Source organism: Phoca vitulina, unplaced genomic scaffold, assembly GCF_004348235.1.
Source record: "Phoca vitulina isolate PV1807 unplaced genomic scaffold, GSC_HSeal_1.0 scaffold80, whole genome shotgun sequence".
In the NCBI taxonomy this organism is placed as follows: domain Eukaryota; kingdom Metazoa; phylum Chordata; class Mammalia; order Carnivora; family Phocidae; genus Phoca; species Phoca vitulina.
In genome coordinates this window covers 3147495-3165024 of record NW_022589783.1, presented here as the reverse complement: position 1 = coordinate 3165024, position 17530 = coordinate 3147495, and the positions used below count along the sequence as shown (strand labels likewise).

At 47.9% G+C, this 17530-nt stretch overlaps 1 protein-coding gene across 2 annotated transcripts in view; it reads right to left on the bottom strand.

Moving 5' to 3' along the window:
- PAXIP1 (PAX interacting protein 1) overlaps positions 1-12298 on the bottom strand; it is a 50703-nt gene extending 38405 nt beyond the window's left edge. For both annotated transcript variants that reach the window (XM_032394297.1, XM_032394295.1), the window contains exons 1-4: positions 12132-12298; positions 8219-8353; positions 3966-4009; positions 1635-1698 (exon numbers count right to left, since the gene is read on the bottom strand). In XM_032394297.1, the coding sequence (XP_032250188.1) occupies positions 1635-1698; positions 3966-4009; positions 8219-8353; positions 12132-12212 (324 nt within the window). In that variant the 5' untranslated portion in view covers positions 12213-12298. The remainder of the gene's footprint in view (positions 1-1634; positions 1699-3965; positions 4010-8218; positions 8354-12131) is intronic.
- Between the last annotated feature and the right edge of the window lie 5232 nt (positions 12299-17530).

The window sequence follows — 17530 nt, the reverse complement described above, 5'->3', positions numbered from 1 at the left end:
CCACAGAACCTGTCATTAAAAGGTTTCCATTTTGGCCCACTTCAAAGATCATTATCATTATATACATTTACAGCACAGATGTGAAAAACAGTGAAAAATACAAGTATCAACAGAATTCCTGTTCTTAAAAGACAAAAAAAAGCTAAGATTTCAAGGGTCCCTATTAAATGAATGAAACAAAAACAAAAAGAATTTTATAATTTTAAAGAACTTCAGGAATCCACAAGAGATACAAACAAAGTAGCCCTCTCTGAGCCTGCCTGCTGTGTGGTCAGGGAAGGGTGGAGGGGTGGAGGGGAGACGAGGCGGCCACTGGGAGAGCGCGTCACCTGGCTCCATGACCCCCCGTCACAGGGACAGGACTCCCAGCTCACCCAACGCCCCCCCACGCCCTCTCCTCAAGGCTGCCACAGGGAGGGGCCCCGCTGCTCCCCGCCAGGGTCGCCGTGGGAGCGGGTCCGCGAAGCAGCACCGGCAACGCCCCTCCCCGTCCTCACGCTCAGCACACCGCCCTGTGCAACTTCCAGCTGAGTTCCAGCAACACCCGCTGGATTTGTTATAATGGTTTTTTATAGTCTGAGGGTTTACCAGCTGGCGGTGCAGGGGACAAATACAATTTAAAAATACTGACTGTTCACTTTCCCACTACTTAGAATTCCCCACTGCTGACATTTTGGTCCCCCCTTTCGGCTCTTTCTCCTATATTTTACTTGGTTACTCCTAACACTGCACACGCTGTTAATGACCTGCCTCCTTCCCCACTGAAAGCCTTTCCCATCTCTTTCCATATTTTCAAAGAGCAGAATTCAAACCTGGCTCCGTAGTTAGGCTATCATGTAAGTGCACAGAAGAGGTTTCTGAACTGTTTCCAAACACAGGAGGATCTGATCTTTTTTTTCCAATTTTACCCTAGTCTACATAATGCTCTGCTAAACACCTGTATCCATCAGTCTACCCTTATTTCTACCAGTTCGGGATAAATTTCTAAACATAAGAGAACTGCAGCGGAAAAGAAAAGGAGTATCTTAGGGCCCTTGATTCAGCAACTTTTGTAGACAACAGCCGCACGGACCTGCGCTCGCGCCGGCAGGGAGGGGAGCATGTCTGCGGGGGGCGCCGGTGCTGGACGCTCGGTCACCAGCTCGAGTGGAAAGGCTCATCTCAGCGCTGTGAAAACGTTCACATCTTGGATAATAAAGTGTGTCAAATGTTCTGTCACACTTGTTTTGTAATTCCTCTTTATAGAAAGTTGTGAGTTCATTTCTCTGCCTTATCTACTGAGGTTTTATTTTTCTTATTGATCTAAATGAGCCCTTTATTAAAATAATTCTTTGCCTTTATGACTGAATTTTTCTTGTCATCTTAATTTCATTTTTACTAGTTTTTCATATTCAAATTCTGTATCTTTGTAACCCTTTAGATTAGAAAGACCATTTTCACCCGTTAAAACTTTGTATCTTAAGACTAAGCATGAATATTTAAATAATCATAAATGTGTCATAAGGTCACACCAAATATGCAGTTTAGTAAAGAGCTTCTTTAAAACTGGTTTACCAACAGGTCATAAACCCAATGTTCTAAAAGTGCAGAACGTTACGTGTGAACACCACCAGACAGCTTATAACCATGCTTACCTGGGAGAGGCAGGCAGTGATTCCAAAAAAAATCTGACATGACTCTGGAGAAAAACCATTTACTCTGTTTGAAAGTTATTAAGATTCCAATTAAATGAGATTAGTGCAACCTGCATTTCACTAAGACATCCTCTTTGCCCATGTGGACGTGACCCACCCTCTCCCTCCCACTGGAACCACGCAGGAAAGAGGCAGGCTGACCAGAGTGAGACGGGGCAGACTGGAGGAGGAAGGGGCAGTGGACAGCACAGAAAGAACGGGGAGGTGTGTGAAGCACACTTTCTGATCCAGCATCTCCAAGGACGTCGTTTCAATAACCCGGGCACAGCACACTCACGGGGAAAACCTCTGACCTCTGAGAGCTAGCTCACTACACACACACACACACACACAAACACACACGGATACATATTTACACACACATATGGCACAGCCATTATTTTAAAAGCAGATGAAAAGTCTCGGGTTTATTTTAGAAGGAAACATTAATGGAACTTATGTGGTTTGGCAGAGAATCTTCCATAAAAGAACCTGAGTTCTAGTCTTATTACCACTAACTTTATGAATGTGGGCAAGACCAACTCTGAGCTTCAGTTTTCTGATTTTTAAAATTCATTCAAGATAAAATTCCCTCGAGAGAGCTTACTGTGGGCCAGACACCGGGCACATGTGTCTACGCAAGCAGAAATGACCTCTAGGTGCCTGCACTCTACTCAAACACAATGACTTTTTGAAGAATTTGGAGTGTCTACAATTCAAAATGGGTTAAAGTATGACTTTGTTCTCCCTACAGGAGAAGAGTATACCCACTGAGATAAGTGAATTAAGAAAAACAGATCAGACTGAAAATTCCACTGCCATCTGGAAGTCTCTTACACAGCCCTGCTGAGAAACCTTAGAAAGACCGGAGCCTGTCTGACTGCAATACGCTCTGCAGACCCATCATCATGCCCTCAGGCCCGCTATCCATGATCAGTTTCCATCCTCCTACCTTTACCTCAAGGACTTTCTACTTCCAAAGACTTGGGGAAACATGAACAAAGGCAAATCTAGTGTTGTCCAACAGTCTGCAGGCTTCCCTTTATGTCCCTTCAAGCTGCTCTGGAACAGGCGAGTATGAACGCCAGGGGAGTGACAGCTTCTTAAGGCATCTTGTACGGAGAATAAATGATCCAGAGCAGGAAGAACTAACCTCTCATCTTCAAAACTACCCCTCTCTCTCCCAGGCTTTTTCCACCCTGGGCTTATAAAGACTACAACTCCCAAGAAACCAAAAGAACAAAAACTAAAACAAAACAGGAACGGATTTCCTTTAACTCTTCAAATTATGAGGAATCTTAGAACTTTTGAGTTGGAGATGCTAAGTTCTGCACATCCTCCAAGAACTGCTTACAAAGGGATGTTTTCTGTTTATGTGAGGCCACCTATAAATATTTAATATAAAAAGATTCCCTCCATCTCCATCAGTTCAATAAGTAAAAATGCATTCACAGGAACTGCCTGGCACAGGGGCAAAACAAAACAGAGGAAGGACATCATCTCTGCCGGAGGCTGCAATTTTAACACCATGGTGTGGCACCAGGTCCCCTTACGAGAAGTGACTTCCACAAGCAGGTTACGCGTGGAGGACTCTCCAGCGCAGCTCCACGCTGGCAGAGGGAAACAGAAGTCGTGAGGCTCAGGGCACTAACCGCAGCCTGACAGCTCACACAAGACGGGGAGGACTGTGCACCAGAGCCACACTCAAGAAATGAGGCAAGGGACACGGGCATGGGAGGGAGCAAGGGCGCTCCTTGAGGGCAGCAATGAAATCTCTGTGACCCCTCTGGTTTTAGTACTCAGCCCACAGCAGGTGTCAACACCTGTTAAACAAACCTTTAATCCAACGTAATCGTAAGTAACAATACATGAAACTAAAAATGTTCTGCTGTTCTCTTCCCCTATCTACTCTTCAAGTAACTCATGATTTGGTTCAGGTAGACTTACAATTTTAGAAATATTCCACCTAACTGGACATCAAAAAAATGGTCTATTCCAGACACAAGAAAACTGAGGTCCAGAGAAGGTCCAGGCATGATCTTATGCCTGAGATCATAAAGCCCAGTCCCAGAACTAGGGCTCGTGCCCCAAGCTCCAGCCCAGAGATGCCCCCCACAGCTGGTGCCCCTCCCTCCAGGGGTGACAAGGATCAAGTATATCAAATCTGATACAGAAGGGAAAACAGGAGGGACAGAGAATGCACACACACAAACTGTCCTAACTAATGAATCCACTTGGTTACCGTGTCAGTCTTAAACCCAGATTCCCTCCTCCCTTCCCCAAAAAGGATACGGCAGAAGAGCTCCACACTGTACGGACAAAATCACCCAAGATGGCTGAAAAAGAAAATATGAACTCAAATCAAAAAATATTTTCAATTTATAATCAAAATGACATTTTTTTCATCAGCATTGCTTGTAGAAATTAAAAGCTCTGTTATAATAGATTACAAAGCACCCAGATCATGAGTATTGAAGTAGTAAAAAATATCAGATTAGTTATTAATGCCCAAGGTGAAAAGCTCAATTATAGAATGAAGCACCACCAGATATTTTAAAAATTATTACCTATAAAAATTTAAATTCTAGGTGTACACACTTACTACAGCGTGAGCGTCTAGGCCAGCCAGAAACACTGTCCTCACAACTGTAAGGACAGGGACCCGACAGTCATCCCCACCCCCTCCCCATCCCAGGAACATCCTGTCTTCAATCCTGAATCCAACCAAGTGTAAATTCATGAGTGTTTTCAGTAAACCCCAATAGACAGAACATTTGTAAACCATGAAAAGTACCTCAAATTCCGAAATTCAGATTAATTATAAAACCTTAGCTTAATTACCACCTTTTGGGGTAATTTATATTTTTTAAAAATTATCTTACATTTCTACATTTAATTTTTAAAGTTACATTCAACTACATAATATCCCATTTAGCCAGCTGAAAAGTCCAGAAACTTCAACCCACTGAAATGTACATACGTGCTTACTGTTTATGCATCAATTTATTCATCAAGTATTTATCAAGAATTTATTTTGTACCAGAGACGGTGCAAGGCACTGCGAACGGAACCACCAAAGAGGGAAATGTGCTCTCTGCTCTCCTGCACCTCGTAGTCCAGGCCCCTGATCTTCACTGACCTTCCAGTCTAGTCATGCAGACCTTAAAAGGACTTTAGAAAACCAAATCCCCTCGTTTTTCAGGTGACCTCAACAATGTTTTAGCCTCAGTTTATAACAGAGTGTCTTCTGTGAACAGGGTGTAGAATACTGGATATATAAAAAAATTAAATAAAGACTGGTCGTACTTGGGATCATTATTTCACGATGATTTGGTGATTCTGCCGAGCACACTAACTTAACTGGATTAAGCGCACCACAATGACAGACAGCACTTCATGTTTCTATTCATGCATTCCAGCAATGTGTCTTCACGTTTTTTGATAATCCTGGGCAAACCTCAGTTAATCCAAGGGGGCTGGCCAGCGTGAGGAACCATTACTGGCTCTGACTCGTCTACGGTCAACATCATCCCGTGGGCGAGCTTTATTCTCCACAGGAACACCCAGAGCCCCGTGGAGATCCTTGGCTGCATGGCTTAGCACGAGGCTGCTTTACTAATCCCTTCGTCTAGAGTGCAGGAGGATTTTCAGAGCCTAGGGGTGATGCACTGTGATAGGATTTGGGCAGGTGAAGGTGCAACTTTTCTTGAGGACACTGGGAGAGGTGCCTTTGAGCACAGGAGTGTGACCACGGAAGCTGACACTCTGGAAAGGTACCCCTTCCAACTCTCATGCAGCACACACCCTGGGAAGTGTGCCTTTGAGAACTTGGGGGAGGAGGCAAGTATAGGTATCTTCATTCAAGGATTTAGGGCTAGTCATAATGTCCATGCAGAGCAGACCCATCCTCAGACCCTCACTTACAGGAGTCTAGATAAAATAATGCCAAGTCAGTAGGACACACCAATAATAATAAAGCAGAAATGGAGAACTAGAAAAGCATAGTAACAAGGAGTTATTTATCCCAAAGGCCAATGACAATATATAAAAATAAGCCCACTCTAAGTCAGCATAATTAGCATTTCCAATGATGCCCTAAGGCCACTGAGAAAAAGATTTCCATTAAAAAAATTATTCTGGGGGCGCCTGGGTGGCTCAGTTGTTGAGCGGCTGCCTTTGGCTAAGGTCATGGTCCCAGGCTCCAGGGATCAAGCCCCGCCCCGGGCCCCTGCTTCTCCCCCCCCCACTCCCCCTGCTTATGGTCCCCCTCTCGTTATGTCTCTCTCTGTCAAATAAATAAATAAAATCTTTAAAAAAATTAAAAAATAGTAATAATAAAATCCACTTGACAAATTTAATAAGTCAAAGGCCAAGGATCTGTGCTTATGGAACCGGGCCTCTGCCTCCACCAGCTGAACGCAGACTAAGAACTTGAGGGTCTAGCAGCACCATCGTGGGGTGCACACCAACTGCTGGGTCAGCTCTGACAGGTTCCATCATCCTGTCCTGGGGCACTGCAGTCCCTGGACAGAACAGGCGCTGCCACAAACCACAAGCAGCCTGGAGCTGTGGAGCGGACGAAAGATGAGGGTGCCTGGGGCCTCCTTTCATGCTAGCACAGCCAAAGGGGAAGAGCAGGATGGGGGTCTATCAAGCCAGACTGGCGCAATGGTGGTAATTACAGAAGCTGGGTAATAGGTATTTTACACAGCCTTACTACAGCCTGACTTTTCCAGAAACACAACACGTAAAATGAAGAAGACTGCCTTTTGAGCTTGGCCTTCTAGCAAGGACGGGTCACCACTCTGAAATGCTACCCCCCAGCTGGTTCCCTCACCCTCGAGCTCGGGGGACCAGCCCACATCTGTGGCAGTCCCTTCCCATCGGACCAGTCCCAGCAGCTCACCTCCTTACCCCATCCTCCACGGACTTGTGCCCAAGGATTTATACACTGAAACACACATTTATTTTCCTTTTTTTCTCCTTTACATTTCAGGTTGGGCAATTTATACATAATGCGTACACATAGGTTTTAAATTACATAATATCCTCTTACATATAAACAAAGGGATAGTAGAGGGGGTATTACAAAGCGCTTGCTGCGAAAAGGGATTGGAGCGTCATGAGATCTAAGCACCACTGCTCTAAATGGTCTGGCAACAATGACCTTAGTCCCCAACACTGGTTACTAAGGCTGCCCTTTTCAGGTTCACGCAGCAACCCGCACAATCTAGGGGAAGTCACTGTCATGAGACAGGGGCTCCAGGCTGCTGAGGGAGCGGAGATACCGTCCCCACAGCTAAGGAAGAATGGAAGCAAACCAGAGACAAAAGCAGGGTCCCAGGGAGGCAAGTGCGCCGGTCACAAGCCTGTCTCTCTCACCACGTGGGGTCAGGTTAATCGAGCAGGAAACCTGCCGATGCTCCGGCTTCACGAGGGAGCCGGCCATGCCGAAACAAGGAGTCTAGGGCAGGATCGTGACCACCGCATGTCACTGCTGTAAATTAGTAGTCACTCTGACTGACATGCCATCTCTGGAGAGTCTGGTTTCTGAGAACCTTCTCATGAGACAGATCTGCTTTCAGGTTTATTTTCAAAAATCAGGTTCCTAAGCCTGCAAGGCAGCTTCAGACCTGGGTACTGAGGTGCAGACTTCCCAGTGGCCAGCCAGCTTCTCGGCACCCCAGTCTAACTGACTGGCAATCTTTCCTAACTCCTAGCCTCTCTTGTTATTAAACCATAATGATTTTCATACTGATTTTTAGGCAAAGTATTTGATAGCATAAAGAAAAGAGTGGTAGTGGAACTGAACTATTTTAAAACAAACATATAACAGCTACGATTAAAAAAAAAAAACTGAAGGACCAAAACTACAAAATTACATTTCAAAACATGCATTTAACATCAGTCAACTCAACTACAAGCAGCAAGAGAACAGCACCGTGTGTAGATCAACAAACTCTGAACAAGTCACCCATGAGGTGAGGCCCCCCACTTTCTAGAACCAACCACCCCGAGTCAGCTAGACAGTACCAATAATGGCCACCGGGTGGACAGTGAGAGAAACAGTCACGGTGACCACTGTTGGAGAGCAGTTAAACAGCACAGCAAATGGGAGGCAGGACTCCCTCCAATGTGTCTAGCTGGAAATTAAGACCACTTGCCACAGTGGGGATAGAAAGTGGTCCCTCCAGGGGCCATATCCTGACAGGACTCTGCCGGCCTGGGAGAGAGCACACTTTCTCATGAATCCCCAGTGCCCATCGCTGTAGGCTGACACACCCATTTGCAGGACACGTCCCTGGCGTAGAGAGCTCTGGGCAGAGAGGAACCCGGGCCACACCACCGCAGGTGCATGAGCGGACCCATCAAGAGTTACCTGTAATGCACAGAAACCTGGCCACAGCATGATTTAACACAACGGGCTTCACGCTACTTCCCATACAAAGCAGTATTTCGGCAAACACTCTGAGTTACGGTAAGACTTTGTATTGATCTCAAGACACATGATGAAGTATATAAAATTAATGAGACTTTCTACTAACCTTAACTACAGGTAAATCAAAGACTTCCCGAGCTTCTCCAACCTCAGGATTGTCCCCGTCTTCCGAAATTATGTGTGAGGCTAGTGCGTTGTAGGACACTTCCTTAGCTTTCCCAGCTTTGAGAAGCTGGATAACCTTCAAAAAACCACACAAATTAAAATGAAAAACACTGCATTTCATTCTTGTTTTACACAAATTGTTGTAAACAATGAAAATTCTAATAAAAACACACCATGTTCACCACACAGAATTAATAACCTTTCACTCTGAATCATATGCCATCAAACATTTGAGGACAGTGGAAAGCAGCAGATCCTGACCCACTGACCCAGCAAGCATGGAGACTGTGAGCCAGGTACTAGGTAGCGTCTCTGTCTTGAAAACAGAAGGTCTGACAGACAACATTTCAGGGCTGAGACTGGGTGCCCAGGCTCAAACTTCAAGGCTTAGGGACAGGTAGTTTCACCACAAATGGTAAAGTTTCTAGAAGAGGAGCTACATGAGCAGAATCTTGATGAACTTAAGGAGTTAGCGAGACAAAAATACATACGGGGGGAGAGAGCAGCATTCACACACTGGACAGGTGACAGGGTCAGACTGTCACGTGCTATGCAAAACTGTTTGCAATTTATTCTCATACAGAAGTGTCTTCTGAACGACGCAAGTGTTCTAAGCAGGGAAATGGCATGACCAGATTTTATCGAAAGATTATGGTCAGTGCAAAAAGAATGGACTGAGTTTGAGACAACGGCAGTAGTCCAGGGGAAAGCAGCAGGTAACTGAACCAAGGACTGTCACTAGGGAAAGGAGGAAGAAAGAAGTGAGAATGCACAAGACTCGGTGCCTGGAAGGGGTAGGAGTGCAAGAGACAAAGTGCTGGGGACACAACAGTAGCATTCACGGAGAAACAGGTTATGAGTGCAGCGGTGGGGAAGCAAGAAAAGTACTTCAGTTTAGGGCACATCCTTCTGATGCCATGTGGAAAGCCTAGGAAAAGACTTCACTGGTACCTGGAAGATGTGGGCCCCCACCAGATGGGGAGTCAATGGTGGCCAAAGTTCTGAGAGTGGGGTCCCCAGGTGCAGAGAGGTAAGTGAACCGGAGGCTACTCACCTGCCAGAGACTTCAGAGACAGGTGGAGGTGAGGGTAGAGCCTGAAGAGCCCAGGTGTGCACCACATATGAAGGTGACCTGATGCCTACATAGCTCAATTTTCCCACAAGTTGGGTAAATTTTTTCAGAGTATTTTACTGACCACCCAGAGATGGCAACTGGAGCCAATGCTAAGTATTTGTTCTAAATAAAAAGAAACAGTGGTTTGTAGCCACAGGTCACCTCCACTTTCCTCCCTTCACCTCCAAGCATCTTTAGTTTCCACATTCACTCAACTTGACCCACAGAATATGGCACCCTCCTTTTATCTATCCTCCAGTCTGCATTTCCAACCATATTGCCTTTTTTAGGAGTCTTGAGATTTCAATCTCTCCCCTTCCACCCACGAAGAATGAAGTTCCCACTGGTCCTCACACGCACTCACACACATCCAGGCCCCTACTCTGCTTCCTCTTGCTGACAAATCGCTTGGAACAACAGACCGACCTGTCTTCACTTCCTCACTTCCTGCTCACTCTTCACCCACTGTCGCCTGCCTTTTCTACAACTCTACTGAAATACTGATTTCTCATGGACTGAAAGATCCCCAAACCACAGGCATCTTTCCAGTCTCCACACTACTGAATCTGACTAGATTTAACTCACATCACTCTGCACCAGGTGTACTGGTCATCCTGGTGTATCCCAAATATATCAACGCCTCCGTTCCTCAGCACATACATTCCACAAAAAGGACATCACCTCACCCTCTTCTTAACTTCTGTGTATAGCTCAACACCCCACTGAGAAGACACCTACTTTCAAAAAGTTCAGTGGTGCCTCTTCTTAGGCACCCCAGCAGAAAAGTCTGTCCTTGCCGCACCTACCACCTATACCATAATGTCTTCAGGTGTGCTCCCCAACCCTCAGCAATGAGGGAACCTCAAGGAGAGGTATCAGGTTCCATTTATCTTCAGATTACATCCGCCATCTAGGCCAACGCCTTAACAGGTACAAGATGTTCAATATACGTGAACTTTCTGAATCCATTTTTACAAGATTCAGGGAATCAATTTTCTGGCTCTAAATCGTTTAGAAAATATACTGTTTCACATCAAAGTGGTTTGCCAAGGACATTTTTAAGCACTTAAATTTGACTCATAGTTGAGCAAATATGGTTTCAATTCAACTTGTTCCAGGTTTTAAGTAACATTTGGTTCAAGTCCCTCATAAGAGCCAAAGTCCTAAAACGAAATAAAGAGTGTAGGAAGGAGGTGGGGGAGAAGGATGGATAGTGAAAGACAGGAAAATTATCAATACTGGAAAAAGCTGCCACTGTTACAGGCACTCATCGTGATCACTCTGGGTTCAACACCTGTGTATCTTTAGATTCAAGGCTCAATCTCTTTACCCTATAGTTACGGTAGAAAAAGGATCCACCTTGGGGGTCATGCAAGGGAGTTAGTTTAGTTTACTAAGATACTAACAGACCAGCCTCAGAAGGCCAAGACAATCAGCCTTCCATAATTCCTTCCATGCCAACCAAGATTATTGGTTAAACACCTGTCTCCACTCCTGAGGACTAAGGTCTGATCACCTGGCTTTGCTTTCCCTCGCCTCCACGCTTAGCACTCACAGCAAAGGAGACACCCCAGGTAACTTTAACTGCACAAACTTTAATAAAGGGAATACTATGAGGATTGACCTGAAAAAGATATTCAACTAAGATTTGCTTCCATGGCAGAAGAGTAACACTCCGATGTTTAAACAGAAGTATTATTTAAACTTACAAAAAAACACAATATCCTTTGGCGTGAGCCTGTTAAATGTTTACAGTGATGGTGCTACCTGGGTATTTTCCACATTTACTGTTTAATCCCCCCAATTAGGAAAATCAAAGAATGGGAATTCGCGGGTGGCAAACTGACCGCTTTGCACACGACTGAGGCTGCACAGCCCAGACGTGTGAGCTCCGGTGGCCGGCCACACCAGGGGCGGTTCACTTAAGCCCCCAGCAGCCTGGACCTGGGGCTCCTAGTTGAGCTCCATCCGCTTCACCCTGTCTGCTCTCGGAACCCCGGCACACGGGGTGGGCAGCAAGAAGGATGCTCCCAGTCCGAATTTGCCCCAGAAAGGGGCAAAGTAGCAGTTGGCTGAGGTGGCAGGCTTGGGGGACTTACCACATGCGACAGGACGCCGGTCCCCCACCAGGCGGAGGCCGGTGACAATCCGTGCTAGGCCCGAGGTATGCCCCCCCCATGCCCTCCCCTCCTCTCTGGTCAGAAAGTAGCCTCCTCTCCACGTCATCCCCTCCCTGAGCTCACCTTCCAGGTGCCCTGCCCGCTGATGGTCCCAGTAGAGCACGACCCAGATCTCCGTCCCTCCCCTCATGCTCCCCCTAATCGTGGTTCCCGAAGACCCCTGCCCTCCAGCCTCCGGGCCGCGGGTCTCAAAGACCACCCCCACGTCCCCTCCCTCTCCTCTGCTTCCCGCCGGTAGCAGATCCCGCAGAACCCCCGCCCCCAAGTCCCCTGCCTCTCCCTCCAGAAGGTCCCGCAGACCACCCCCCAGGTCCCCGCTCCAGGTCCCCTCTCCCAGGTCCCCTGCCTCTGGTGCCACGGGTCCCGCATCCCCCGCCCCCCCGTCCCCAGGCCTGCTCTGCGCCGGGTGGCCCAGCCTCCGCACAGGCAGGCCGGCAGGGCCGGCGGGGCCCGGGCGGCGGGGTCCCTACGTTTTGCGCCCAGGCGCGCGCCCGCGGCGGGAGCGGGGACGGGCCGGAAACGCGGAGGGCGGAGGGCGGCGAGCGGGGGCGGCGCGGTACCTGCGGGTCGATGTCGCCCACCGCGTAGTACTTGACCTCTCGGAACATCTCCTCGGGAACTTTGAGCGCCGGGTCCGACATGGTCGCGGCGGCCAGAGCTCCGCGGCGGCTCCCGCCCCGCCCCGCGGGGCCCGCTCCCCAACGGCGCGGCCGGGGCCCGGTCCTGCGAGTCGGGCCCGCTCCCCCTCCCTCTGCGCCCCCGCCCGCGCCGAGTGGCCCAAGCGCGGGAGCCGCGCGCGCCCTGCGGGACGCACCATCCCGCCGGCCGCCGAGGGGGAGCGCCGAGGAGCTGGCTGCCAGCCGGCGCCGCCCCGCGCTTGCGCCGCGGCCCGCGGCCCCGAGGGCAAGGGCACCGCGCAGCCCACTCCGCAGACCCGGAGCCCGTGGCCGCCGCTTCCTCGCGAGGGGGGCCCCAGGGACGCGGAGAAACGCGCCCCCCCCTTGGTGCGGCCCGAGTGGGCCGGTCCCGGGAAAGAAGGGAACGCGGAGGCCCCTCCCATCAACACGCGCGGCCGCTCGAGCGGCGCAGGCGCGCGGCGGAGGGGGCGGGGTTTGCGGCCGACCGGCCGAGGCGAGGGGCGCGAGCTGGCCTCGGGCTCCGAAGGAGCCCACGTCGCCGGTGGCTGCCCGAAGGGACCTGAGGTAACGCCTCAGCGCCCGCGGCCGATAGAGGCCAGGTCACGGGCGCCGGGTCCCAGCTGAGGGGCGGGCGCTGGACAGCGTCCCAGACCGAGAGCGCCACGGGCTGGCCGAGGGCCCCAGGCCTCGCCGGTGGGCTTCTCCCAGTCGCACCCGCACCGCACTCCTGCTGAGGGAGGCCTTGCTCCCCTCCCCCTATAGCCCCGGGCGGCGGTCCGCCGTGACGTGCGCCCTCTGACGTCACCTTGGCGACGCCGCCCTAACGTATCCTCGCCCTGACGTCACCTGGCGGCGCCGCGGATCCCCGGGAGCCAGTGGACGCCGGCGCCGTGGGCCGGGGAGTGCGGCCGGGAACTGGAGACGGAGGACGCCGAGACCGAGGTGGCCGCCCGCCGCTGCTGTCAGCTGCTGAGTGATAAGCGTTCTCAATTCAGTGTTAGTGCAGTTGGTCCTTTAAAGACCCGGGAACTTCCGGAGTTCCCTTCGGAGGCCTGCCTGAGCTGGCCTCTGTCCCCAGGTGCGGTCTGCGGTGACAGGCGCTCGGGCCGGGGGGGCGGAGAGGCCTGGGCGGCCAGGGAAGACGGGGCAGGAGGGGCGGTCAGGAAGGATGGTGCAGGACGGGATGGTGGGACTGAGTGGCCGGGGAGGATGGGGCAGGAGGGGGGACGGAGGAGGACGAGGTAGGACGGGTGGCGGGACGGGGAGGCGGGAAGCGGCGGCCGGCTCGCGGGCGTAGTGTGCGTGCGGGCTCGTCGCTTCCCTGTGTGCTTGGCAGCCAGCACATTCCTGAGATGAAAAATAAAAACACGAGTGCTTGTTTGAATAAGAATCGCTCTCCTCTCTCTGAATACCGGACAATGTATCTGATGTTGATCACTACCACATTTTATGTTCGATGTTACGAAAGTGTCGGTGTAATAAATCCCTTGTAAAGACCGAACCAAAATTAGCTCGCCCTTTATTGCGTGACAGAACTTGTTTAGCTCATTTCTTCTCTGATTAAACACAAACTAAGCACATAACTTTAAAAAACGAAAAGCATACCGCATAGGTATTCTGTTCTAGGTTAGAAAAGAACTCGTAGCGTTTAGCAGGACAGACTTACCTGCTGGGACTTACATGACTCAGTAAGGCGGACTAGGGGACTGGGGTGTGTGCTTTAACTCGGCGCTGTGTAAAGTACCAGCCTTCATGCCCGGGAACTGCGCGGGCCCGCGATGGCGCACCCGTGCGCGGCACCAGCCCCCGGAAGGCGGGTGTCGGCACGCGAGGAAGCAGGAGAGTGCACTGAACACGGCTGCCTTGCCAGGGACGAAAAATAAAAACCTTTAGACGAGATCTGATTTCATGTGGGTGGTGGCTGCTCTGAGGAAGTCACAAGACTGACATCCTGGAGTCATGAATACCCATCTGCCAAAGGACTAGAGTTGGCAGTTCCGTTTTTTAAAACTAGCGCTAAGACTCATAAAAATGATTTTCAGAAAAGGTTCATTTCTATAAGATGTCCATATGCAAAGTTATGGAAGAAAAATAACACGTTGAGACCGCTGTATTTTTTCACAAATAGATATTTCTCATTGATTTTTGTAGCACTTAGAAGATGTCCCAGTTTAGGGGTAATAACAGCATCTGCTCATTGAACAGAAGCTTTGTATTTAACTGATGCACGTACTACCCTCAGGACACTGAGCATTAATATTTTTCACTTCTCCCAACTAAGCTCAAAGCATGGTCATTTTGTTGATAACTTTCAGAGAATAAACAGACTGCTTGATGCTAATTTGGTAAATAAGGTCATACATTTCACATTTTCTGTTTTGCAAGTTAGATAACCTGGGGCTTCAAAAAAGTGAAGTGTGAAATTGAAAAAGCAAAAGTAGAGCTGGGAATACTTAAATTGTACCTACTGGTGGGAACTTGAGGCATTATTTAGAAAAGTATTTCCAAGTGTCTTTTTAAAATACATCTCTGTATATTGAATACAACACTCTCAGTCTTGTTCTCATTTTGTTCTATTCAGCTGGTCACACACCCCTTAAAGTTAGACATCAGAAATGTTTAGTAAACCTTTCATTTGGGTTTATAGACATTTAACTTTTCTCATGAAAGGGGATACTTAAGTTAAACGCAACAAACAAGCCAGAGTTTTATCGCAGCAGAACCTGGGAACCCAAAGGATGTTTATGGGAAAGGTTCATTCAACTGACAGCACAGTTGCCGCCAATGATCATCTAGCTATTCAATGTATAAAAACTAGAAAACGGGCGCCTGGGTGGCTCAGTCGGGTAAGCATCTGCCTTCGGCTCAGGTCATGATCCTGGAGTTCCAGGATGGTGTTCCACTTCGGGCTCTCTGCTCAGCGGGGAGTCTGCTTCTCCCTCTGACCCTCCCTCCTCTCGTGCTCTCTCTTTCCAATAAATAAATAAAATCTTAAGAAAAAAACAAAAAAAAACTAGAAAACGCAAGAAAAAGAGTAAATTACCCCAAATCCCATCCCCAGAAGCAACACTTGAACTCCTAGATGTCCCATATAGTTTCTCCTTAAAAAAATTATACCACACATACTCTTCTGTTGCCACTTAAAGAATTGTCCTTCCTTGTCAGTAGATAGATGTGCATTATTTAATGCATATACCATAGTTTTTTAATGTACCTGAATTTAATCAACTCTTGCACATTTGTTTGCAATGTAACAATTACAATGCAGCAATGAAGCAGTCATCATAAAATTCACAGTGGTTCTGTTCTCTGTCACACTGACCAAGATTTAACACCCCGACTCTAACTTCCTGAGCCCTTCCCTTCCCTTCTCTTTAGATCTATTTCCATCTCCAAGATACTGTGAATCAATCTCACTTCTTTAATAGGACACTCTGAGGATGAGAAACCTGAGGCCCAGAGATGTTAAGCAACTTATCACAGTCACTAGGAGAATTTGGTCCATCTTTTTGGACTTACTCTAATTCAGTCTTCAGAAGAATTAAAAGGAACAAGTTTAATATCACATAAATAGAAAAAAGGTAATCTCTAAAAATAATATTTATGGTATGGAAAATTTAGCTTTGTATCAGTTAAAAATAGTCCACTGATAAATATTTTTGCAGCTAATGTCTCTTCCTCCTTTGGAATTGGCTGAAGACGGAAGAGATGATCGTTACATCTAAGTTCAAAACTTCCCAATTTTAATGTCTTGTGTCAGTTTTAATTTTCTGATTTAATTAGTTTCCTAATTAGAAGGGGTTAAATTAATTAACCTCATTATTTACTATATATTTAATGATTTCTCCTCTATTGGGAGTTACTTAATTTTCAATAATTGGAAAGCTTATGACAAGAGGGAATATTGCCAAGTTTTACACTTACTGCTTGATGATCAGCGGCAGGAACAGGACAAGCTGAAGGGGAATTTTGGTGAGATATCAGGTACATGCAAAGGCCCTTTCCCCCTTTTTTTGAAACATGATACATGTAAAAACAGGTTGGGATGCCATAATTTCTATCAAATTAGAACTCAGTGGATATATCCTTTAAGGTTAAAAGATATCCTAGGACATAGGATTTTATAAGAAATAACCCTACCACATGATCTTAGTTAAAGACAATACAATAATCATGAAGCTTTGAATAATGCTAATTATAATGGAAAGACTGAAATTATCACCCGTATAAATGACATACTAAAATATTCAGATTTTCCTCAGACTTGTTAATGGACTACACCAATGGCAATTGGGACGACACAGTAAAACCATGGCCTAATATCCATATAGCTTGTGGAAACCAAATAGGCCCGTTCTTTTGTGTTTATGTGTGTATAGATACAAGCAATTTGTGGATAACTATGTTTTAAAGAAGTGATATACAAAGAAGATTTCAGTAGTTACTTCTTAAAGAGCAAAAATGAGGCTGTATGTTTCTTTTCCCCACTTTCCAATACATTCTAATGTAGATTGGAGAGATCAGTCCTCTGCTGTGCAGAGACTAACAGAGACAGCCCACAGCTGCTCGCTTACCCAGGCCTCTTCATCGCCACCTGTCCATGACCCCACACAACCTGGCAGAAGCCCAGGTCCGCCACAGGTTACGTAAGGGAAGCTTGGGTGGTGGTACAGTTTTAAACGCAAACCTATTTAGTAAAATGAAGTGTCTGATTATAGGAAATGCACTTCCGTTAAACAAGCATTTGTTGAGCATGCAGGAGCACAGCAAATAGGCCTTGCTTAGCCGTCAAGACGCACCCTCAGAATGACTGAGAGCCTTTTTTTTTTTTTTTAAAGATTTTATTTATTTGAAAGGGGGGCGGGAACAGAGGGAGAGGGACAAGCAGACTGCTGAGCGCAGAGCCCGACGCAGGCTCAATCTCACGACCCTGAGATCACCACCTGAGCTGAAATCAAGAGTTGGATGCCCAACCAACTGAGCCACCCAGGTGCCCCTGACTGAGCTGTTCTCTAAGCAGCATGTTAAATGCCAACATGAGTAGCATAGGGTCCTGGGATTCAAAGTTGGGAGATGCCATGGGGACTGGGATGATTAGGGACTCTGCAGGGTAATAGGAAGAAGAGGAAGACACCCATTCCTGTTGGGAGCACCAAGAGCCAGCATTGCGAGCCGGCAACTCCTGACCTGGGGACGAGGCTGTGGGCAGGGCTCTGGAAGACCCGTACCGAGAAGTGGATCACAGACCTTCAGGGAAGAGCTGTGTGGGAAGTAACAAGGATAGCCCACCGTTCTCATAGATCAGAATTTGTCATAGATCA